At 44.8% G+C, this 26062-nt stretch overlaps 1 protein-coding gene across 1 annotated transcript in view; it reads right to left on the minus strand.

The window, feature by feature from the left end:
* TAF2 (TATA-box binding protein associated factor 2) overlaps positions 1–26062 on the minus strand; it is a 377955-nt gene that overhangs the window by 240956 nt on the left and 110937 nt on the right. The window contains exon 9 of the mRNA XM_030218511.1: positions 9351–9450. Coding sequence (XP_030074371.1) covers positions 9351–9450 — 100 coding nt within the window. The remainder of the gene's footprint in view (positions 1–9350; positions 9451–26062) is intronic.

The following is a 26062-nucleotide window of genomic DNA, read 5'->3' on the forward strand; positions in this document are numbered from 1 at the left end:
GTTGCACTTAAACAGTTGAACTTATAACAAATCAAAACTGACAAATGTATTCAATGTGGCAGATTTAGACCCCCAGTTAACACTGAATATACACATTTCTGAACTGTAACCCCATTGATGTAACACTTAAAAAAAGGCTGACTGCTGTCGCCTGAATATTGACTGGTAAGTTCAGTGAAGATACTTACCTGTAGCAGGTATTCTCCGAGGACAGCAGGCTGATTGTTCTCACATGTGGGTTGGATTCCACTGCAGCCCAGGAACGGAGCATTTTTCCCAGCAAAAATGCATAAAGCTTTGTGACAGCTACCGGAGCGTGAGGGACTCGCACCGCACATGCGCGGCCATCTTCCCGCCCGCGCGCGTCTCTTCCCGCCTCAGTTATATCAAAAAGCAAATAACGAACAACAACAACTCCAAAAGGGGAGGTGGGCGGGTTGGTGAGAACAATCAGCCTGCTGTCCTCGGAGAATGCCTGCTACAGGTAAGTATCTTCGCTTTCTCCGAGGACAAGCAGGCTGCTTGTTCTCACATGTGGGGTATCCCTAGCCCCCAGGCTCACTCAAAACAACAAAAGAAGGTCAATTGGGCCTCGCAACAGCGAGGACATAACAAAGATTGACCTACGAAGAAAACATCTAACTGAGAGTGAAGCCTGGAACAGAACAAAAATGGGCCTAGGGGGGTGGAATTGGATTCTAAACCCCGAACAGATTCTGCAGCACCGACTGACCAAACCGACTGTCGCGTCGGGAATCCTGCTGAAGGCAGTAATGAGATGTGAATGTGTGGACTGATGACCACGTTGCAGCCTTGCAAATCTCTTCTATAGTGGCTGACTTCAAGTGAGCCACCAACGCTGCCATGGCTCTAACACTATGAGCCATGACATTACCCTCAAGAGTCAGCCCAGCTTGGGCATAAGTGAAGGAAATGCAATCTGCTAGCCAAATGGAAATGGTGCGTTTCCCGACAGCGACTCCCCTTCTGTTGGGATCAAAAGAAACAAACATTTGGGCGGACTGTCTGAAGGGGCTTGTCTGCTCCACACAGAAGGCCAATGCTCTCTTGCAGTCCAATGTATGCAACTGACATTCAGCAGGGCGAGTATGAGGACAGGGAAAAAATGTTGGCAAGACAATTGACTGGTTCAGATGGAACTCCGACACCACCTTCGGCAAAAACTAGGGTGAGTGCGGAGGACTACTTTGTTGTGATGAAACTTGAGATAAGGAGCATGCACTACCAACGCTTGAAGCTCACTGACTCTACAAGCTGAAGTAACAGCCACCAAGAAAATGACCTTCCAGGTCAAATACTTCAGATGGCAGGAATTCAGTGGCTCAAAAGGAGGCTTCATCAGCTGGGTGAGAACGACGTTGAGATCCCATGACACTGGTGGAGGTTTGACAGGAGGTTTTGACAAAAGTAAACCTCTCATGAAACAAACAACTAAAGGCTGTCCAGAGATAGGCTTACCTTCTACACGGTAATGAAAAGCACTAATTGCACTAAGATGAATTCTTACTGAGTTGGTCTTGAGACCAGACTCCGATAAGTGTAGAAGATATTCAAGCAGGGTCTCTGTAGGACAACAGCAAGGATCTTGGGCCTTACTGTCACACCAGACGGCAAACCTCCGCCATTTGAAAGAGTAACACCTCTTCGTGGAATCTTTTCTGGAAGCAAGCAAGACTCGGGAGACACCCTCAGAAAGACCTAAGGAGGCGAAGTCTACGCTCTCAACATCCAGGCCGTGAGAGCCAGAGACTGGAGGTTGGGATGTAGAAGCGCCCCCTCGTTCTGAGTAATGAGGGTTGAAAAACACTCCAAACTCCACGGTTCTTCGGAAGACAACTCCAGAAGAAGAGGGAATCAAATCTGACGCGGCCAAAAGGGTGCAATCAGAATCATGGTTCCGTGATCTTGCTTGAGTTTCAGCAAAGTCTTCCCCACCAGAGGTATGGGAGGATACACATACAGAAGGCCCTTCCCCCAATGAAGGAGAAAAGCATCTGACGCTAGTCTGTCGTGGGCCTGAAGTCTGGAACAGAACTGAGGGACCTTGTGATTGATCTGAGTGGCGAAAAGATCCACCAAGGGGGTGCCCCACTCTTGGAAGATTTTACGCACTATGCGCGAGTTGAGCGACCACTCGTGAGGTTGCATGATCCTACTCAACCTGTCAGCCAGACTGTTGTTTACGCCTGCCAGATACGTGGCTTGGAGATACATTCCGAAACAGTGAGCCCAAAGCCACATCTGGACGGTTTCCCGACACAGGGGGCGAGATCCGGTGCCCGCCTTCTTGTTGATGTAGTACATGGCAACCTGATTGTCTGTCTGAATTTGAATAATTTGATTGGACAGCCGATCTCTGAAAGGCTTTAGCGTGTTCCAGACCGCTCGCAACTCCAGGAGATTGATCTGAAGACCGGATTCCTGGAGGGACCAAGCACCTTGAGTGTGGAGTCCATCTACATGCGCTCCCCACCCCAGGAGAGATACATCCGTTGTCAGCACTTTTAGAGGCTGAGGAATTTGGAAGGGACGTTCCAAGGTCAAATTGGATCGAACTGTCCACCACCAAAATTGTGAAATTCGGTGGATAGCTGGATCGCATCCTCTAGATTCCCTGCAGCTTCATACCACTGGGAGGTTAGGGTCCACTGAGCAGATCTCATGTGAAGGCGGGCCATGGGCGTCACATGGACTGTGGAGGCCATGTGGCCGAGAAGTCTTAACATCTGCCGAGCTGTGATCTGCTGAGACACTCTGGCCAAGGAAACTAGGGACAGAAGATTGTCTGCCCTCGCCTCGGGAAGATAGCCACGAGCCGTCTGTGAATCCAGCAGAGTCCCAATAAATTCCAGTCTTTGAACCGGGAAAAGATGGGACTTGGGGTAATTTATAACAAATCAGAGTAGCTGCAGCAGTTGAATAGTCATCTGCATGGACTGTAGAGCTCCTGCCTCCGAGGTGTTCTTTACCAGCCAATCGTCGAGATAAGGGAACACATGCACTCCCAGTCTGTGTAGCAATGCTGCAACTACTGCCAGGCATTTTGTAAAGACCCCAGGCGCAGACGCGAGACCAAAGGGTAGCACACAATACTGAAAGAGCTGTGTTCCCAGACGAAATCGAAGATACTTCCTGTGAGCTGGAAGTATCGGGATGTGTGTATAAGTATCATTTAAGTCCAGAGAGCATAGCCAATCATTTTTCTGAATCATGGGAAGAAGGGTGCCCAGGGAAACCATCCTGAACTTTTCTCGGACCAGGTATTTGTTCAGTGCCCTTAGGTCTAGGATGGGAAGCATCCCCCCTGTCTTCTTTTGAACAAGGAAGTACCTGGAATAGAATCCCAGCCCTTCTTGCCCTGGTGGAACGGGCTCAACCGCACTGGCGCTGAGAAGGGCGGAGATTTCCTCTGCAAGTACCTGCCTGTGCTGGAAGGTGAAGGACTGAGCTCCCGGTGGGCAATTTGGAGGTGTGGAAATCAAATTGAAGGAGTATCCTAGCTGGACTATTTGAAGAACCCACCGATCGGAGGTTACGAGAGGCCACCTTTGGTGAAAAAATTTTAACCTCCCTCCGACCGGCAGATCGCCCGGCACAGACACTTTTATAGCGGCTATGCTCAACTGGAGCCAGTCAAAAGCCTGTCCCTTACTTTTGCTGAGGAGCTGCAGGGGCCTGTCTAGGCGAACGCTGTTGACGAAAATGAGCGCGCTGGGGCTGAGCCTGAGAAGGCTGTCAAGAAGGTGGATTGTACCTACGCTTATTGTAAGCATAGGGAGCATTCCTCCTTCCCCTGAAAAAACGTCTACCTGATGAGGTAGATGCTGAAGGCGCCCGGTGGGAGAGTTTGTCGAGGGCGGTTTCCCGCTGGTGGAGCTGCTCGACCACCTGCTCAACCTTCTCACCAAAAATATTATCCCCCCGGCAAGGTACATCTGCAAGCTGCTGCTGGACTCTATTGTCCATGTCAGAGGTACGCAGCCATGAGAGTCTGCACATCACTATACCTTGAGCAGCGGATCTGGATGCAACATGAAAAGAATCGTAACCACCCCTGAACAGGAATTTACGACACCCCTTCAGCTGCCTGACCACCTCCTGAAAAGGCCTGGTATGCTCCAGAGGGAGCTTGTCCACCAAGTCTGCCAGTTGCTTCACATTGTTCCGCATATGAATGCTCATATACAGCTGGTACGACTGAATCTTGGACACGAGCATGGAGGACTGATAGGCCTTCCTCCCAAAAGAGTCCAGGGCTCTAGATTCTCGTCCCAGGGGCGCCAAGGAAAAATCTGTAGAACTCCTGGCTCTCTTGAGAGCGGAATCCACAAGAGTCGTGAGGTAACTGCGACTTCATCAACTCAGGTTCTCCGTGAATCCGATACTGGGACTCAGCTTTTTTGGGAATGGTGGGATTACTTAGTGGTTTCATCCAGTTCCTAAGCAATGTCTCCTTAAGGACATTATGCAAAGGGACAGTGGACGACTCCTTAGGTGGCGAAGGATAGTCAATGACCTCGAGCATCTCAGTCCTGGGCTCATCCTCAGATACCACAGGGAAGGGAACAGCCACAGACATTTCCCGGACAAATGAAGAGAAAGAAAGGCTCTCCAGGGGAGAAAGCTTTCTTTCTGGTGAAGGAGTAGGATCAGAAGACCGCAAGACTCCTCGGAAGAGAAATACCTGGGATCTTCCTCTTCATCCCACGAGGCATCCTCCTCGGTATCAGACAAGAGTTCTCTAACTGCAGTCTGAAACTGGGCCCGTCTCGACGCCGAGGAACCCCGTCCTCGATGGCGATGCTGAGAAGTCGACTCCCATGCCGGAGGCGATGAAGCTGCCTCCAGCAACATCGACTGGGAGTCGACCTGGGTGGCAGCCGAGGCCGATGCTGCAAGCGGTACAGGCATCAGGGACCGTACCACAGGCCTCGAGGCAGCTGCCACTTCCATCGACGGTATCGAGGGCTCAAGCACCCCTGGTACTGGAGCAGACTGACGCAGCAGCCCCTCCAGAAGGCCTGGAAGAATGGCTCGGATGCGCTCATCTAGTCGCTGTCAAGGAACGCTGTGGGGTCGGTGGAGAAGTCGGCATCAGAATCTGTGGAGGCCTGGGAGGCGGTACTGGGCTGTCCGAGGATCGACGCACCGACACCTCTTGTATGGAGGGTGAGTGGTCCTCCCGGCGTCGATGCTTCTCGGGTGCCGAATCCCTCGACGACCTGGAGATCCCGGTACCGTGCCTTGAAGGAGACCAATGATGATGCTTCTTTGCCTTCGCTCGAAGCACATCACTGGTACTCCTCACGGCGTTGAAATCAAAAGGTTCAACTGTGCCAACAGAGAGGCACAAAATGAGAACCGCGTACGCGCAGCCTAAGAAGGCCGCGACGAAAGCGAAAGGAAACTTAAAAAGGGGGAAAAAAATAAGTATATAAGGTTTTTTGTTTGTTTGTTTTTAAACTGGAAAAAGAAAAAGACAAAAGAGGCAACCTAAAACAAAAAGAAAGCGCAAATAAAGAGCGTAAAGACGCCGAAGCTTTTCTCTGGGCATGAGGGAGAGAGACCAACACGCAGCCACTCTCCTCCAGGGAAAAAGAAAAACTGAGGCGGGAACGGACGCGCGCGAGCAGGAAGATGGCCGCGCATGCGCGGTGCGAGTCCCTCACGCTCCGGAAGCTGTCACAAAGGCTTTATGGATTTTTGCTGGGAAAAATGCTCCGTTCCTGGACCACGGTGGACGCCGATCCACATGTGAGAACAAGCAGCCTGCTTGTCCTCAGAGAACTATTATTATACTACTACATAAAAAATATTTTAAGGAACTTTACAAAATCCAATTACATTAAAAAAAAAAAAAATGTTTTCAAAATAAATTATGGGTAACCGAGTAATTTTCAAATCTCCACAGTTTGTTGAAAAGCACATTCATACTTTTACCTATGGATTTTGCACCGGCTCTCAAAGGAAAAGTTTGAGCATATTTTCCATTCGAAAACTGCCTAGGGAAAAAGTAACTGCAATGATCTGCCTCTTCTTTTGTGGGTTTCTGTTATAACTGAAGCACGTGTTTTGAAAATGTGAAACAACAAGAGTTGTTGCCTTCAGTATTCATCTTTCACGTGACCTAACCCTACATATGTTTCCAACAGGTACTGTAAAATTATGTATTGATGATCACCATTGTACTTTTTATACACGGAAAGGGTGCATAATTTTCAGTCAATGAATTTACCTGAGTAAATCTCTGAAAACTGCACTTTATAGGGTTAATGCATAAAAATATTCTTTAAAAATATCTCCACAATACCACTCCTCTAAATTTGGACTATAGTGCACCATTGGCTTCCTGTGGAACAACAAATAAATGTCAAACTCCTTACACTCACCTTTAAAGCTTTTAGAATAGGTCTATCTCCTTATCTAGCAAATCTCACTCGTCAACCCAACTCCTTCGTTCCATCAATATCGTTTGTTCCTCCCTGGCCCAAGACTAGCTCATCTTAAGTCCACTAGATCATGCTTTCTTTTTTTGCTGCTCCTTTCTTCTGAATTTTCTCTCTCTTCTCAATTCACGCCAAATTCTCATTTAAGATACTTACCTGTAGCAGGTATTCTCCGAGGACAGCAGGTCTTATATTCCCACAAGCGGGTAACACAGCGCCGCAGTGCCCAGTCCAGAGCTTATAACTAGCTTTAGAGAGCTCTGTGGAGTGCGAGACATGCTCCACCATGCATGCACGAGTGCCCGGTTATCACAGTTAAATACTACAGCATGAAAAAATAAAATAATAGAAGACAACTCCTAGGGGAGGTGGAAGGGATTGTGAGACTATAAGGCCTGCTGTACTTGGAGAATATCTGCTACAGGTAAGCCTCTTCGCTTTCTCCGAGAACAAGCAGACCTATTTATTCTCATAAGTGGGAAATCCCTAGCATCCAGGCTCACCAAAAACAACAAACATTGGTCAATTGGGCCTCGTAACAGTGAGGACATAACTCAGATCAACCTGAAACTATATACAAACTGAGAGTGCAGCCTGGAACAGTATAAAACGAGCCTACGCAGGGGGGGAGGTGGAGTTGGATTCTAGACCCAAAACAGATTCTGCAACACTGTCTGCCCAAACCGATGGTCGCTTCGGGTATCTTGCTCCAAGTAACAATGAGATGTGAATGTGTGAACTGAAGACCACGTCACAGCCTTTCAAATTTCTTCAATGGAGGCTGACTGCAAGTGGGCTACCGACCAAGCCATGGCTCTGATATTGGGGACCTTGACATGACCCTCCAAGATCAGCCCAGTCTGGGCATAACTGAAAGAAAAGCAATCTGCCTGAGACTTGTGTGTTTCTCGATGGCGATCCCCATCCTGTTGGGATCAAAAGAAACAAAAATCTGGGTGGACTGTCTGTGGGGCCTTGTCCGCTCCATGTAATAGGCCAGTGCTCTCTTGCAATCCAAGGTGTGCAAGGAGCTCTCGCCAGGATGGGGATGAGGTCGGTGAAAAAATGTTGGCAAGATGGAACTCCGACACAGCCTTCAGTAGGAACTTAGCGTGCAGAGGACTACTCTGTTGTGATGAAACTTAGTATAAGGTGCATCCACTACTAAGGCCTGAAGCTAACTGACCCTACAAGCTGAAGTAATAGCCACCAAGAAAATGACCTTCCAGGTCAAGTACTTTAGATGGCAGGAAGTCAGTGGCATGAAAGGAGCTTTCATCAGCAGGGTGAGAACAACACTGAGGTCTCATGACACAGGGCAAGGTATGACGGGGGCTTTGACAAAAACAAATCTCTCATGAAGCGAACGAACTACAGGTTGCCAAGAGATGGGCTTACCCTTTACATGGTGATAAGCACTAATTGCATGGACGTGAACCCTTACGGAGTTGGTCTTGAGACCAGACTCAGAGAGGTGTAGAAGGTATTCAAGCAGGGTCTGTGTAGGGAAGAAAATAGGATCTAGGGCCTTGCCCTCACACCAGACGGCAAACCTCCTCCATTTGAAAGCATAACACCTCTTAATGAAATCTTTCCTGGAAGCCAGCAAGACCCGGGAGACACTCTCCCACAGACCCAAAGAAGCAAAACCTAGGCTCTCAACATCCAGGCCCTGAGGGCCAGAGACTGAAGGTTGGGATGCAGAAGAGATTCCTCATTCTGAGTGACGATGGTCGGAAAACACTCCAATCTCTAAGGTTCTTTGGAGGATAACTCCAGAAGAAGAGGGAACCAGATCTGCTGTGGCCAGTAAGGTGTGATCAAGATCACGGTCTTGCCTGAGTTTCAGCAAAGTCTTCCCCACAAGAGGAGTGGGAGGATACACATACAGAAGACCTGTCCCCAAATATAGGAGGAAGGCATCCAACGCTTTTCTGTCTTGAGCCTGCAGTCTGGAACAGAACTAAGAGACTTTGTGATTCAGCTGAGTGGCAAAAAGAATCCACTGAGGGGGTGCCCCACACTCTGAAGATCTCATGGACGATGCCCATGTTGAGAGACCACTCATGTGGTTGCATAACCCTGCTCAACCTGTCGGCCAGACTGTTGTTTTTGCTCACCAGATAAGTGGTCCGCAGGAACATACCGTGTTGGCAAGCAGAAGACCACATTCAGACAGCCTCTTGACACAGAGGGTGTGATCAGGTGCCCCTCTGCTTGTTGGTGTAATACACTGCAACCTGGTTGTCTGTTTGAATGAGCACAATTTGGATGGACAATCACTGAAAGCCTTTAGAGCATTCCAGATCACCCAGAGCAGACTGATCTGAAGACCTGTTTCATGGAGGGACCAGGCATCTTGAGTGTGAAGCCCATCTACAGGAGCTCCCCACCCTAGGAGAGATGCATCTGTCATCAGAACATTTGGAGGCTGCGAAATTTGGAATGGAAGTTCAAGAGTCAAATTGGATCAAATGGTCCACCAGAACAAGCTCTGAAGACACTCAGATGACATCTGCTAGATCTCCTGTAGTCTGACATCACTGAGAGGCTAGGGTTCATTGAGAACTGAAAACTGAGCTCAGACATATCTCTCTTGGCATCCAGTCCAGCTCCTCAGTATTTTCTATCTGCACCTACTGGTTGATGGACACAACTTTTCCACAGGTTCTAGAAAAATGGGAAACTACATAATGGAAAGCACTGTTGAAATGGCAGATGAGACAGAGAAACAATGAGTTGTAAAGCCCTCACAGCACTATACAAAAACTAAAACTGAACAGAACTTGGCTCTTGCATTTCACCATAAATATGCAAGTCTACTTGCATGTGTAATTACAATTCAAAGTAAAACACTGTACCAAAATATTTTGATGTTCTCACCTCTTTAATCCAGTACCGATACTGATTGACACCAAAGGTTTTTTTCATCCAAAGACCATATATATAGCCTGAGATTCCTTTGAGCACCCATTCATCTGACCTGCCAACAATAAACAGCCAGTACTTTTATAGCTATTTGGATACCAGAGGGAAAATATAAAAATCCAGCAGCTGGAGTTTAATGCGTTACTTGTGTATGCATTTCAGCACAATACAGATTGTCTCAAATTAAGCCAAATATAAGAGGAAAAGCACAAAATGGATTTGATGGTTATATTGGCCAAAATTAGGAATAGTAAATTAGCAATCAACTCATTTCAAAAATAGCCCCTTTTCACAACATAAAAGTTTATTTACTACTACTACTAGTAGTAGTACTATACTACTGATTTCTATAGCACTACTAGACATAAGTAGCGCTGTACACTAAACATGAAATAGACAGTCCCTGTTCGACACGAGCTTACAATCTAATCAAGACAAACAGGACAAATGAGGGATTAGGGAATTACGTATGGTGGGAATAATAAAACAGAAAATGATTATGCATTAGGAATTAAAAGCAGCCTCAAAAAGGTGGGCTTTTAGCCTAGATTTGAATATGGTCAGAGATGGAGCTTGATGCACTGACTCAGGAAGTCTATTCCAGGCATACGGTGCAGCAAGATAAAAAGAACAGAGTCTGGAGATGGCGTGGAGGAGGAGGGTACAGATAAGACAAATTTACCCGATGAACAAATTTACCCCATGAACGGAGTTCCCAGGGAGGAGTGTAGTGAAACATAAGAGTGGAGAGGTACTGAGGAGCTGCACAGTGAATGCACTTGTAAGTCAATAAGAGAAGTTTCAACTGTATGAGGAAATGGATAGGAAGCCAATGAAGTAACTTGAAGAGAGAGAGCTAATATGTGCAAAGTGACTGGCAGAATATAAGTAGAGCAGCAGAATTTTGAACGGATTGAAGGAGAGACAGATGGCTTAATGGGAGATTTGTGAGAAGCAAGTTGCAGTAGTCTAAGTGTGAGTGATAAAACGAAGATATTTACCTGTAGCAAGTATTCTCCAAGGACAGCAGGCCTCTTATTCTCACATGTGGGTAGACGCATTCCGCATCGCCTGGCCCAGCAACACTGCTATAGAAAACACCAGAGCTTTTAGAAGCGCAAACCCCCCTCCAGCGCGAATGCCTTCCTGTCTGCTGTGCGAACGCACAGCCTCAGTTTAGTACAAAAGCAAAAAAAAAACCAACAACAAACAAACAAATAAAAACATGGAATTAGACAACTCCAATCAGAGGTGGGTGGGATTGTGGGAATGAGAAACCTGCTGTCCTCGGACAATACCTACTACAGGTAAGTATCTTCACTTTCTCCGAGGGCAAGCAGACTTACTCAGTCTCACAAGTGGGGAATCCCTAGCATCCAGGCTCACCCAAAACAAGCTGAAAGAAGCTATAAATAGGGCCACAAACCTTTATGTAAAGAGAGTAAATAAAAGCAAGAGAAAAAGGAAACCGATATGGTTCTCCAAACAAGTGGCTGAGAAAATAAAGGCTAAAGAGTTGGCGTTCCTGAAATACAGAAAGACTCAAGAAGAGGAACACAGGGAGGAATACCGGAGGAAACTGAAAGAAGCCAAGAGAGAGATACGTCTGGCGAAAGCGCAAGCGGAAGAACAAAAATTTCTTCAGGTATATTAGTGAAAGGAGGAAGACTAAAAAGGGAATTGTGAGACTGAAAGATGCTGAGAACCGCTATATAGATAATGATGAAGAAAAAGCAAATTTGCTAAATAGATACTTTTGTTCTGTTTTCACAGAAGAAAATCATGGAGCAGGACAGCAGTAGACTGGCAAAAGTACACGTGAGAATGGAATGCATATAGCACCGTTCAAGGAAGAGAGTGTGTATGAACAACTTAAAAATCTAAAGGTGGACAAAGCAGTGAGACCGGATGGGATCCACCCCAGGATATTGAGGGAGCTCAGAGAGGTTCTGGCAGGTCCTCTTAAAGATCTCTCTATATAAAAAGCAACACCAACGTTCTATGAAGCCTCCAGCCGGAAGTGTGAAGGGGGCGAGATATCCGGTTTCCCTATGAGTGTCTGCCCCGCCCTCTCTGTAACACAGTCACTGAAGGAAAACAGCAGAGCACGAAATCAAATCGCTGGCTCTGTAACAGTGAAGGACTCAGAGGGGGGAGGGGAGAGAGGCCAGAGGGCAGGGACACACACACTCCCACATGCACACAAAAGAAAACATTGCTAGCCCCCGTTTCATTTGCATCAGAAACGGGGCTTTTTTACTAGTCTGTTTAATAAATCCTTGGAGAAGGGAGAGGTTCCGTGGGATTGGAGAACGGCAGAGGTGGTCCCTCTTCACAAAAGTGGTGATAGGGAAGAAGCTGGAAACTACAGGCCGGTAAGCCTCACTTCAATTATTGGAAAAGTATTGGAAGCGATGCTGAAGGAAAGGATAGTGAATTTCTTGGAAGCAAGTAAGTTGCAAGATCCGCGACAACATGGTTTTACCAAAGGGAAATCGTGCCAAACGAATCTCATTGAATTCTTTGACTGGGTGACCGGAGAATTAAATCAAGGACATGCTATGGACGTAATCTACTTAGATTTCAGTAAAACTTTTGACGCGGTTCCCCACAGGAGGCTCTTGAATAAACTAGACGGGCTGAAGATAGGACCCAAAGTGGTGAACTGGATTAGGAACTGGTTGACGGGCAGACGCCAGAGGGTGGTGGTGAATGGAGTTCGCTCGGAGAAGAGAAAGGTCAGTAGTGGAGTGCCTCAGGGATCGGTGCTGGGGCCGATTCTATTCAATATATTTGTGAGTGATATTGCCGAAGGCTTAAAAGGTAAAGTTTGCCTTTTTGCGGATGACACCAAGATTTGCAACAGAGTGGACACTCCGGAGGGAGTGGAAAGCATGAAAAAAGATCTGCGGAAGCTAGAAGAATGGTCTAACGTTTGGCAATTAAAATTCAATGCGAAGAAATGCAAAGTGATGCACTTAGGGAGTAGAAATCCACGGGAGACGTATGTGTTAGGCGGGGAGAGTCTGATAGGTACGGACGGGGAGAGGGATCTTGGGGTGATAGTATCTGAGGACCTGAAGGCAACGAAACAGTGTGGCAAGGCGGTGGCCATAGCTAGAAGATTGCTAGGCTGTATAGAGAGAGGTGTGACCAGCAGAAGAGGTTTTAATACCCCTGTACAAGACGTTGGTGAGGCCCCACCTGGAGTATTGTGTTCAGTTTTGGAGGCCGTATCTTGTGAAGGATGTTAAAAAAATGGAAGCGGTGCAAAGAAAAGCTACGAGAATGGTATGGGATTTGCGTTACAAGAAGAATGAGGAGAGACTTGTTGATCTGAACATGTATACCCTGGAGGAAAGGAGAAACAGGAGTGATATGATACAGACGTTCAAATATTTGAAACGTATTAATCCGCAAACAACCCTTTTCCGGAGATGGGAAGGCGGTAGAACGAGAGGACATGAAATGAGATTGAAGGGGGGCAGACTCAAGAAAAATGTCAGGAAGTATTTTTTCACGGAGAGAGTGGTGGATGCTTGGAATGCCCTCCCGCGGGAGGTGGTGGAGAGGAAAACGGTAACGGAATTCAAACATGCGTGAGATAAACATAAAGGAATCCTGCTCAGAAGGAAGGGATCCCAAGAAGCTTAGCCGGTGGTGGGAGGCAGCAGGGCTGGTGGATGGGAGGTGGGGATAGTGCTGAGCAGACTTATACGGTCTGTGCCCTGAAAAAGACAGGTACAAATCAAGGTAAGGTATACACAAAAAATGGCACATGTGAGTTTATCTTGTTGGGCAGACTGGGTGGACCATGCAGGTCTTTTTCTGCTGTCATCTACTATGTTACAACAAATATTGGTCAATTGGGCCTCGCAACGGCGAGGACTTAACACAGATTAACCTGAAACTATATACAAACAAGATGAAAGTGCAGCCTGGAACAGAATAAAATGGGCCTAGGAGGGCGGAGTTGGATTCTAGACCCCGCCCAAACCGACTGTAGCGTTGGGTATCCTGCTCAAGGCAATACTGAGATGTAAATATGTGGACTGAAGACCACGTCACAGCCTTGCAAATCTCTCCAATGGAGGCTGTCTTCCAATGGGCCACTGATGCAGCCATGGCTCTGACATTATGAGTCGTGACATGACACCCCAAAGTCAGCCCATCCTGGGCATAAGCAAAAGAAATGCAATCTGATAGCTAATTGTATATGGTGCGTTTCCCAGTGGCAACCCCCAACCTCTTGGGATTAAAAGAAACAAAAAGCTGGGCGGAGTGCTTGAAGGGCTTCATCTGCTCCATGTAAAAGGCCAACGCTCTCTTGCAGTTCAAGATGTGCAAGCTGCTTTCGCCAGGGTGGGCATGAGGTTGGGGAAAGAATGTTGGCGAGACAATCGACTGGTCCAGATGGAACTCCGACACCACTTTCAGCAGGAACTTAGGATGAGTGTGGAGGACTACTCTGTTGTGATGAAAATTAGTACAAGGTGCATCCACTACTAAGGCCTGAAGCTCACTGACCCTATCAGCTGAAATAACAGCCACCAAGAAAATGACCTTCCAGGTCAAGTACTTCAGATGCCAGGAATTCAGTGGCTCAAAAGGAGCTTTGATCAGCTGGGTGAGCACAACGTTGAGATCCCATGACACTGGTGGACAAAAGCAAATTTCTCTTGAAGCGAACAACTAAAGGCTGTCCAGAGATAGGCTTACCTTCTACAAGTTGATGATAAGCACTAATTGCACTAAGATGAACCCTTATGGAGTTGGTCTTAAGACCAGACTTTGATAAGAGTAGAAGGCATTCAAGCAGGGTCTGTGTAGGACAAGAAAGGGGATCTACAGCCTTGCTGTCACACCAGACGGCAAATATCCTCCATTTAAAAGAATAACACCTCTTAGTGGAATCTTTCCTGGAAGCCAACAAGACCCAGGAGACACCGTCCAAAAGACCCAAGGAAGCGAATTCTAGGCTCTCAACATCCAGGCAATAAGAGCCAGAGACTAGAGACTGGGATGTAGAAGCGACCCCTTATTCTGTGTGATGAGGGTCAGAAAACACTCCAGTCACCATGGTTCTTTGGACGATAATCCCAGAAGAAGGGGGAATGATGCAATCAGAATCATGGTTCCACAATCTTGCTTGAATTTCAACAAAGTCTTTCCCACTAGAGGTGGAATCATCACCTCACTTGAACAACATCAAGATAAAAGAAAAAATGGATATAACAAACCTCCACCATCAGCAAATAGACATCTAAGAAAAATCAACATAATCTCTAACCTGACTGATCTCTTCCAAACAATCCAGTTAGGATATACAAATGCCAGATCTGCTGTTAATAAAGCAACTATAATAACAGATTGGATTACTGATGACAACCTAGATCTAGTAATCATCAATGAAACTTGGATTCATGTTCAAAATTATCCAATAATGCTGGGTCTTTGCCCACCAAGCTACAAAATTACTCATTGGTCGAGAAAGGGAAAGAGAGAAGGAGGCATTGCATTAATTTACAAATCTTATCTTACAGCAACAACTAAAGCCGAATTAACACCACAACTCGAAATTGCCTCCATTAGTATAAACCATTCCACCTTGCTTGACCATTTAAACATTATTTTGTTTTACAGACCACCAGGAAATTGGCAAAAATGCCAACCACAATTCATGGACTTCATTTCTAATGCCTGTGTATCTAATTCTAATCTTCTAATATTAGGGGCCATAAACTTGCACCTAGAAGACCATAATGCAAAGAATACTCAAGAATGCAAGGACTTTCTCCAACTATGGGAATTTAATTGGATTAGTACTCAAGCAACGCATACTAAAGGACACAAGCTTGACCTCATCACACACAAATTCTCTTTAGATCAAACCTTTATACTAACAGACATAAAATGGTCTGAGATACCATGGTCAGACCACTTTAAATTAAACTCATCCATACAATGGCGGAGAAAAAATCTGGTCCAGAAACAAGAACGTAAAACTTACACCGCAAGAGGCCAAATTGATCCAGTACTATTCTGGCAACAGTTCTACATGAACAAATGGTCAGTACAAATAGCTTCCAATCAATACCTCCTAAATTGGGACAATAGATGCAGGAACATACTTGACACAATAGCACCATCACAAACAAGAACATCACGTAGACATAGTTCACTACCTTGGTTTAATGATGACTTGAAAAAACTAAAAACCCAAGTAAGAAGATGAATGCACATTTAAAGCATGGAAACAAATGCTAAGAAAATACAAATATACAATTAGACAAAATAAAAAGTCATACTACAAATCCAAAATTGGGCCAGAATATAAGGATACACATAAGCTATTCCAATTCATACATAGTCTTCTTGACACCACTCCGGTTACCACAACCAATACAGATACCCCATCAGCAAATGAATTAGGCACTTACTTTCACAAGAAAATTACCAAGCTACGATCCACCCTACCACTTAATTCAACCGATTATGAAAAATTCATTTACTGTTTGGACCCTGCCATTGATGAATATCCAGCTGACCGAATCTGGACAAACTTCGATTTATTGAAGGAAGAAACAATCACCCAAGTGATCAATAAATTTACCAAGTCCCACTGCAAATTAGACACATGCTCCAGTTACTTAATAAAAACTGCCCCTCAACGTTTCATAACAGACCTCACCTCCTACTTAAATTACATGCTTCAACATGGATGTTTTCCTATGGACAAAGGCAATATATTACTATCCCCAAAGACCTGAAGAAAAAATTAAATGATATAACTAACTACCGCCCAGTTGCTTCCATCCCTCTTCTAGTAAAGCTAATGAAAAGTCTAGTTAACTAAACAACTTACCGATTATTTAAACAATTTTTCAGTTTTACATGCATCTCAATCTGAATTCCATGCTAACCACAGTACTGAAACAGTACTTATAACACTTCTAACTAAATTCAAACAAACAGTTGCAGTTGGCAGTAATGTTCTCCTCCTACCAGGGCCGTGCCAAGGGTCTGTGGCGTCCCCCTGCAGACTATCAGTTGCCCCCCCCCCCCAACCCGGTGAAAATGATCGCTCACCACTTACCACACTGACAGGAATTGTCAGCAATATTCTTAGAAACAAATTGCTATACATTGCAAAATAAGATAGCAGATGTAAATTCTCAAAGTGGACATATTCCAAACACTAAAATGAAAATAAAATGATTTTTTTTCTACCTTTGTTGTCTGGTGACTTTCTTTTTCTGATCATGCTGGCCCAGTATCTGATTCTGCGGCTATCTGTCCTCTGAACTCCGTTTCCAGGGCTTCCTTTCCATTTATTTCTTTCCTTTCCTCCTTTCTTCTTCATTTCTGGTCCTCAGCTTCTGCCTATTTTCTTCATCCATGTGCAAATTTTCTCCTCTTTTCCTTTTCCCTCATTTCATCTCCTTCATCTCTCTTCCCTCCCCTTTATGTCCAGCAATTTCTCCTCTCTCCCTGAGCCCTGCCCTGCAATCCATATCCATCCATGCCCATCTGTCCCCTACCCCCTCCATTCATCCCTATCCAGCAATTCCCCTCTCTCCCTGAGCCCTACCCTCCCATCAATCCATGCCCATCTGTCCCTTGCCCCCTCCATTCATCTCTGACCCTATTCAGCAATTTCCCTCTCTCCCTGAGCCCTGCCCGCCCAATCCATGCCCATCCATGCTCCTCTGTCCCCTGCCCCCTCCATTCACCCTATCCAGCAATTCCCCTCTCTCCCTGAGCCCTGCTCTGCAATCCATATCCATCCATGCCCCTCTGTCCCCTGCCCCCTCCATTCATCCCTATCCAACAATTCCCCTCTCTCCCTGAGCCCTACCCTCCCATCAATCCATGCCCATCTGTCCCTTGCCCCCTCCATTCATCTCTGACCCTATCCAGCAATTTCCCTCTCTCCCTGAGCCCTGCCCATCCATGCTCCTCTGTCCCCTGCCCCCTCCATTCACCCTATCCAGCAATTCCCCTCTCTCCCTGAGCCCTGCCCTGCAATCCATGCTCCTCTGTCCCCTGCCCCCTCCATTCACCCTATCCAGCAATTCCCCTCTCTCCCTGAGCCCTGCCCTGCAATCCATGTCCATCCATGCTCCTCTGTCCCCTGCCCCCTCCATTTACCCTATCCAGCAATTCCCCTCTCTCCCTGCCCTGCAATCCATATCCATCCATGCCCCTCTGTCCCCTGCCCCCTCCATTCATCCCTATCCAACAATTCCCCTCTCTCCCTGAGCCCTACCCTCCCATCAATCCATGCCCATCTGTCCCTTGCCCCCTCCATTCATCCCTGACCCTATCCAGCAATTCCTCTCTCTCCCTTCCATGAACCCTGCCCTTGCATGCTCCTCTCTCTCCCCTACTCTCCGGCAACTATTCCCTTTCTTTTTTTTTCTTTTAATTTTACCTCCGTGACCATCCAGCAGCGCAGCGTCAGTGCAGGAGGAGGTGCTCCCGACGTGTCTAGCCTTCCCCTTCGCTCATGTTCCGCCTTCTTCTGACGTCAAGGAAATGATGTCAGAAGAAGGCGGAACATGAGCGAAGGGGAAGGCTAGACCGGGAGCGTCGCCTCCTGCACTGACGCTGCACTGCCGGACGGAGGTAAAATTAAAAGTATTAAAAAAAGAAAAAGGGATCTTGCTGCAGGAGAGAAGAGAGCGCGGGCAGTTGGGCAATGGGAGTGGGAGGGCGAGGAGGTAAGCATGGTGCGGCGGCGCCCCCCAAATGGCGGCGCCCCTCTGCCATGCTTACCTCGCTTACCGTATTGGCACGGCCCTGCCTCCTACCATTCGACATGTCCAGCAAGTTTGATATGGTTAGCCATGATATTCTACTGAACATTCTGGAATATTTCTGAATTGGAGGAAATGTTTTGAATTGGTTCCGTAGCTTCCCAACTGCAAGAACTTACCAAGTAATATCAAAATCGATTATATCACCACCATGAAAACCTGAATGTGGAGTGCCTCAAGGATCGCCGCTTTCACCAATCCTCTTTAATTTGATCATGTTACCCTTGGCCAAATCACTATCCGACCAAGGCTTAAACCCATACATTTATGCTGATGATGTTACGATATATATCCCGTTTAAAAATTACATCAGAAATCACAAATAAAATCAACCATAGCTTCCAAATAATGAATTCATGGGCGGATGCAGTCCAATTGAAACTTACTGCAGAAAAGACACAATGTCTTATCCTTTCATCGCAATACAATAGAACTAATTACAGCAACATAAACATACCAAATCACACTCTTCCTGTTGTAGACACCCTGAAACTCCTGGGAGTCACAATTGACTGTAACCTTACTTTAGACAGTCATGTGAAAAATGTAACAAAGAAGATGTTCCATGCAATGTGGAAACTAAAAAGAGTGAAACCTTTCTTCCCAAGGGAGGTATTCCGTAATTTGGTGCAATCACTTGTATTGAGTCATTTGGACTATTGCAATTCCATCTATGCCGGATGTAAAGCAAAATTATTAAGAGACTCCAGACAGCCCAAAATACTGCAGCCAGACTCAAATTTGGAAACGCGAAATATGAAAGCGCCAGACCCCTTAAGAAAAAATTACACTGGCTCCCACTAACAGACCGAATTACATTCAAAATCTGCACCCTGGCTCATAAAATCATCCACGGAAAGGCCCCGATTTATATGTCAGACCTTATAGACCTACCAACAAGAAACACAAAACGTTCTTCACGTACTTTTTTAAACCTCCATTACCCTAACTGTAAGGGACTTAAATACAAATCATTATATGCAACCAGCTTCTCCTACATCTGCGCGCAACGTTGGAATGCACTACCGAATGCCTTAAAAACAACACACGATCTGACAGCCTTCCGGAGGTCACTGAAAACTAACTTATTCAACGAGACTTATAATAAGAATCCTTCATAAAAGACTCATTATCACATCTGTATTAGAACTTATTAGAACTAATCAACATTGAACTCCTTAATTTGGTTACTTTAATCATACTGTCATTATTTAACGCTATACAGTACTTTAACCTACATTTTGCATATCTGATATGTATTAACTATTTCTTTACTTCTAATTTTCTTGATATCTTATGTACCTTAATTGAAACAATACTCTGTTCTTCTCATTCCGTTTATGACAATTGTCATTGCGGTATAATGTAAGCCACATTGAACCTGCAGAGGTGGGGAAATGTGGGATACATAAGTACATAAGTAGTGCCATACTGGGAAAGACCAAAGGTCCATCTAGCCCAGCATCCTGTCACCGACAGTGGCCAATCCAGGTCAAGGGCACCTGGCACGCTCCCCAAACGTAAAAACATTCCAGACAAGTTATACCTAAAAATGCGGAATTTTTCCAAGTCCATTTAATAGCGGTCTATGGACTTGTCCTTTAGGAATCTATCTAACCCCTTTTTAAACTCCGTCAAGCTAACCGCCCGTACCACGTTCTCCGGCAACGAATTCCAGAGTCTAATTACACGTTGGGTGAAGAAACATTTTCTCCGATTCGTTTTAAATTTACCACACTGTAGCTTCAACTCATGCCCTCTAGTCCTAGTATTTTTGGATAGCGTGAACAGTCGCTTCACATCCACCCGATCCATTCCACTCATTATTTTATACACTTCTATCATATCTCCCCTCAGCCGTCTCTTCTCCAAGCTGAAAAGCCCTAGCCTTCTCAGCCTCTCTTCGTAGGAAAGTCATCCCATCCCCACTATCATTTTCGTCGCCCTTCGCTGTACCTTTTCCAATTCTACTATATCTTTTTTGAGATACGGAGACCAGTACTGAACACAATACTCCAGGTGCGGTCGCACCATGGAGCGATACAACGGCATTATAACATCCGCACACCTGGACTCCATACCCTTCCTAATAACACCCAACATTCTATTCGCTTTCCTAGCCGCAGCAGCACACTGAGCAGAAGGTTTCAGCGTATCATCGACGACGACACCCAGATTCCTTTCTTGATCCGTAACTCCTAACGCGGAACCTTGCAAGACGTAGCTATAATTCGGGTTCCTCTTACCCACATGCATCACTTTGCACTTGTCAACATTGAACTTCATCTGCCACTTGCACGCCCATTCTCCCAGTCTCGCAAGGTCCTCCTGTAATCGTTCACATTCCTCCTGCGACTTGACGACCCTGAATAATTTTGTGTCATCGGCGAATTTAATTACCTCACTAGTTATTCCCATCTCTAGGTCATTTATAAATACATTAAAAAGCAACGGACCCAGCACAGACCCCTGCGGGACCCCACTAACTACCCTCCTCCACTGAGAATACTGGCCACGCAATCCTACTCTCTGCTTCCTATCTTTCAACCAGTTCTTAATCCATAATAATACCCTACCTCCGATTCCATGACTCTGCAATTTCTGCAGGAGTCTTTCGTGCGGCACTTTGTCAAACGCCTTCTGAAAATCCAGATATACAATATCAACCGGCTCCCCATTGTCCACATGTTTGCTTACCCCCTCAAAAAAATGCATTAGATTGGTGAGGCAAGACTTCCCTTCACTAAATCCGTGCTGACTTTGTCTCATCAGTCCATGTTTTTGTATATGCTCTGCAATTTTATTCTTAATAATAGCCTCCACCATCTTGCCCGGCACCGACGTCAGACTCACCGGTCTATAATTTCCCGGATCTCCTCTGGAACCCTTCTTAAAAATCGTTGTAACATTGGCTACCCTCCAGTCTTCCGGTACTACACTCGATTTTAGGGACAGATTGCATATTTCTAACAGTAGCTCCGCAAGTTCATTTTTTAGTTCTATTAATACTCTGGGATGAATACCATCAGGTCCCGGTGATTTACTACTCTTCAGCTTGCTGAACTGACCCATTACATCCTCCAAGGTTACAGAGAATTTGTTTAGTTTCTCCGACTCCCCCGCTTCAAATATTCTTTCCGGCACCGGTGTCCCCCCCAAATCCTCCTCGGTGAAGACCGAAGCAAGAATTCATTTAATTTCTCCGCTACGGCTTTGTCCTCCTTGATCGCCCCTTTAACACCATTTTCGTCCAGCGGCCCAACCGACTCTTTGGCCGGTTTCCTGCTTTTAATGTATCTAAAAAAATTTTTACTATGTATTTTTGCTTCCAACGCTAATTTCTTCTCAAAGTCCTTTTTTGCCCTCCTTATCTCCGCTTTGCATTTGGCTTGGCATTCCTTATGATCTATCCTGTTACTTTCAGTTGGTTCTCTTCTCCACTTTCTGAAGGATTGTTTTTTGGCTCTAATGATTTCCTTTATCTTACTGTTTAGCCACGCCGGCTGACGTTTAGTCTTTTTTCCCTTTTTTCTAATACGTGGAATATATTTGTCCTGAACCTCCAGGATGGTGTTTTTAAACAGCATCCACGCCTGATGCAAGTTTTTTACTCTGCGAGCTGCTCCTTTCAGTCTTTTTTTCACCATTTTTCTCATTTTGTCGTAATCACCTTTTCTATAGTTAAACGCTAGCGTACTTGATTTCCTAGTTTCACTTCCTTCAATGCCAATATCAAAACCGATCATATTATGATCACTGTTATCAAGCGGCCCTCGTATCGTTACCCCCTGCACTAGATCATGAGCACCACTAAGGACTAAGTCTAGTATTTTTCCTTCTCTTGTCGGCTCCTGAACTAGCTGTTCCATGAAGCTGTCCTTGATTTCATCAAGAAATCTTATGTCCCTTGCGTGTACAGATGTTACATTAACCCAGTCTATATGCGGGTAATTGAAATCCCCCATTATTATTGTGTTGCCCAGTTTGTTTGCGTCCCTGATTTCCTTTAACATTTCCGCATCCGTCTGTTCGTCCTGGCCAGGCGGACGGTAGTACACTCCTATCACTATCCTTTTCCCCTTTGCACATGCAGAAAATAAATAAATAAACTTAGAGCGGCTGCGAGGGTCAAAAATTTATATCAGGCATGGATGCTGTTCAAAAACACCATCCTGGAAGCTCAGGCCAAATATATTCTGTGTATTAAAAAAGGAGGGCGGAAGACCAAATGACAGCCAGCGTGGTTAAAAAGTGAGGTGAAGGAAGCTATTAGAGCTAAAAGAAAATCCTTCAGAAAATGGAAGAAGGAACCGACTGAAAATAATAACAAACAGCATAAGGAATGTCACGTCAAATCCAAAGCGCTGATAAGAAAGGCTAAGAGGGACTTCGAAAAAAAGATTGCGTTGGAGGCAAAATATAGTAAAAACATTTTTAGGTATATTAAAAGCAGGAAGCCGGCAAAAGAATCCGTTGGACCGCTAGATGACCGAGGGGTAAAAGGGGCGATCAGGGAAGACAAAGCCGTAGCGGAGAGATTAAATGAGTTCTTTGCTTCCGTCTTCACTGAGGAAGATTTGGGTGGGATACTGGTGTCAGAAATGGTATTCGAAGCTGACAAGTAGGAAAAACTTAATGAATTCTCTGTGAACCTGGAGGATGTAATGGGGCAGTTCTACAAACTGAAGAGTAGCAAACTTCCTGGTCCGGATGGTATTCATCCCAGAGTACTGATAGAACTGAAAAATGAGCCTGCGGAGCTATTGTTAGTAATAAGTAATTTATCCTTAAAATTGAGCGTGGTCCCGGAAGATTGGAGGGTGGCTAATGTAGCGCCGACTTTTTAAAAAGGTTCCAGAGGAGATCCAGGAAATTATAGACCGGTGAGTCTGACGTCGGTGCCAGGCAAAATGGTAGATACTATTATTAAGAACAAAATTACTGAGCATATTCAAAAGCATGGATTAATGAGACAAAGTCAACATGGATTTAGTGAAGGGAAATCTTGCCTCACCAATCTACTACATTTCTTTGACGGGGTGAACAAACATGTGGATAAAGGTGAGCCGGTTGATATTGTGTATCTGGATTTTCAGAAGGTGTTTGACAAAGTACCTCATGAAAGACTCCAGAGGAAATTGGAGAGTCATGGGATAGGAGGTAGTGTTCTATTGTGGATTAAAAACTGGTTAAAAGATAGAAAACAGAGAGTAGGGTTAAATGGTAAGTATTCTCAATGGAGAAGGGTAGTTAGTGGGGTTCCCCAGGGCTCTGTGTTGGGACCGCTGCTTTTTAACATATTTATAAATGACCTAGAGATGGGAGTAACTAGTGTGGTAATTAAATTTGCTGATGACACAAAGTTATTCAAAGTCGTTAACTCTAGGGAGGATTGTGAAACATTACAAGAGGACCTTACGAGACTGGGAGACTGGGCGTCTAAATGGCAGATGACGTTTAATGTGAACAAGTGTAAATTGATGCATGTGGGAAAGAGGAACTCGAATTATAGCTATGTCATGCAAGGTTCCATGTTAGGAGTCACGGACCAAGAAAGGGATCTAGGTGTCGTCGTTGATGGTACATTGAAACCTTCTGCTCAGTGTGCTGCTGCGGCTAAGAAAGCAAATAGAATGTTGGGTATTATTAGGAAAGGAATGGAAAACAAAAATGAGGATGTTATAATGCCTTTGTATAGCTCCATGGTGCGACCACACCTCAAATACTGTGTCAGCAAGTCACTTAACCCTCCATTGCTCCATGTAAGCCGCATTGAGCCTGCCATGAGTGGGAAAGTGCGGGGTACAAATGTAATAAAAAAATTTAAAAATTTAAAAAATTCTGGTCGCCGCATATCAAAAAAGATATAGTGGAATTAGAAAAGGTGCAGAGAAGGGTGACGAAAATGATAAAGGGGATGGGACGACTTCCCTATGAGGAAAGGCTAAAGTGGCTAGGGCTCTTCAGCTTGGAGAAAAGGCGGCTGAGGAGAGATATGATAGAGGTCTATAAAATAATGAGTGGAGTTGAATGGGTAGATGTGAAGCATCTGTTTACGCTTTCCAAAAATACTAGGACTAGGGGGCATGCGATGAAGCTACAATGTAGTAAATTTAAAACGAATCTGAGAAAATGTTTCTTCACTCAATGTGTAATTAAACTCTGGAATTCGTTGCCAGAGAATGTGGTAAAGGTGGTTAGCTTAGCGGAGTTTAAAAAAGGTTTGGACAGCTTCCTAAAGGAAAAGTCCATGGACCATAATTAAATGGACTTGGGGAAAAATCTAGTATTTCTGGGATAAGCAGTTTAAAATGTTTTGTACTTTTTTGGGATCTTGCCAGGTATTTGTGTCCTGGATTGGCCACTGTTGGAAACAGGATGCTGGGCTTGATGGACCTTTGGTCTTTCCCAGTATGGCAATACTTATGTATGTACTTACTTACTTAAAACACTTTCAGTCAAAAGGGTGAACTAGAACAATGGAAAACATGTATGAGAGAAACACATTTTACAAGCTCTGTGTATTAGAAAAATTACAGTATGAAAAAGGAGCTAATGCAGCACCTAAAAAATAGTAAACAAGATGAACTAAGTAGAAGTATAGAATATGGGAAAAGCTGTAACAATAAAGTAAACATTATAGAACATCAGAAAAACACTGATAATAGCATATGTTCATGTCCTGGTTATGACAGTAGCTTCAAACAGGAAGAAAACGCTACAAGAAATGCAAAAATTCACCCAGGAGATAGACCAGTTTCAAGTACGGAGTATAAGAACAGTTTCAGTTGCCAGAAATTATTGTCAAAGCAGCATAGAATCCATTCAGGAAAGAAACCGTTTACACGCACTGAATGTACAAAAAGCTTTATAAATAAATAAATATAAATAAAAATAAATAAATACAATTCAGGAAAGAAATCGTTTACATGCACTGAACGTAGAAAAAGCTTTATTCATAAATCACAGCTAACAAAGCACAACAGAATACACGAGTAAAACCATTCACATGTGCCGAGTATGGTAAAAGCTTCTGCCAGAAGATACTCTTCACTATTCACAAATTGAAGCATACAGGATTAAAACTCTTAGAATGTACTGAGTGTGGTAAAAACTTCTGTTATAAGTACCGGAACGACAATGAACATGGCAAAGGCTGATGGCCTCTCCAGTAAGGAAAAACCAGAACCACCCCGACACTGGACTATCGAGACCTGATCATTGGTCTGTGAAGGCTGCAGTCCGGGGTCTCTCTCTTAAGGGGGGGAGAAGAAACAGTGTGTTTTAAGCCTATAAAATGTATTGGATATTTTCCTGCATTGATTATGTTCTGAAGTGTATTTCTCCTATTTGACCAGCAGGTGGTGTTTCTTTGCTGTAAAGCTGTTACAGAGAACTGAGTGTTTTTTCCTTAGTTTGACACAAACAGGAAGCAAGAAGTAGTAGTATATATTTGAAATCTTGTTGACTGGGCTACAATTAGCCCAGGAGCTCATCTCATTTGGACTTTACAGGTTTTGAGTTCAGTTTCAGCACAGGAGGAGAGAGAGGGTCACTGCTGAAGCCCTGTAAATAATAATATTTGATTACTGGTGAACAGCTATATATATGTCTTGATTTCTCCAAGTACTTTCTAGGAAGTATGCAAATGTTTAGTTAGTTTTCTAATTGATCCATTTTTCAGTTACTTGTTACTGTTTGCTAATTGAACATTTTTTGTCCACTGTTCCAAGTTCTGAGAATAAACACATTTGTTTGTTCGTTCTACCTGCCTGGACTGATAAAGCACCCTGGTGGTTTGTGTGTTGGGTCTGTGCTTTCTGGGAACTGTGGAACCACTGGGAGTGT

This window comes from Microcaecilia unicolor, chromosome 1 (assembly GCF_901765095.1).
Source record: "Microcaecilia unicolor chromosome 1, aMicUni1.1, whole genome shotgun sequence".
NCBI classification, from domain to species: Eukaryota; Metazoa; Chordata; class Amphibia; order Gymnophiona; family Siphonopidae; genus Microcaecilia; species Microcaecilia unicolor.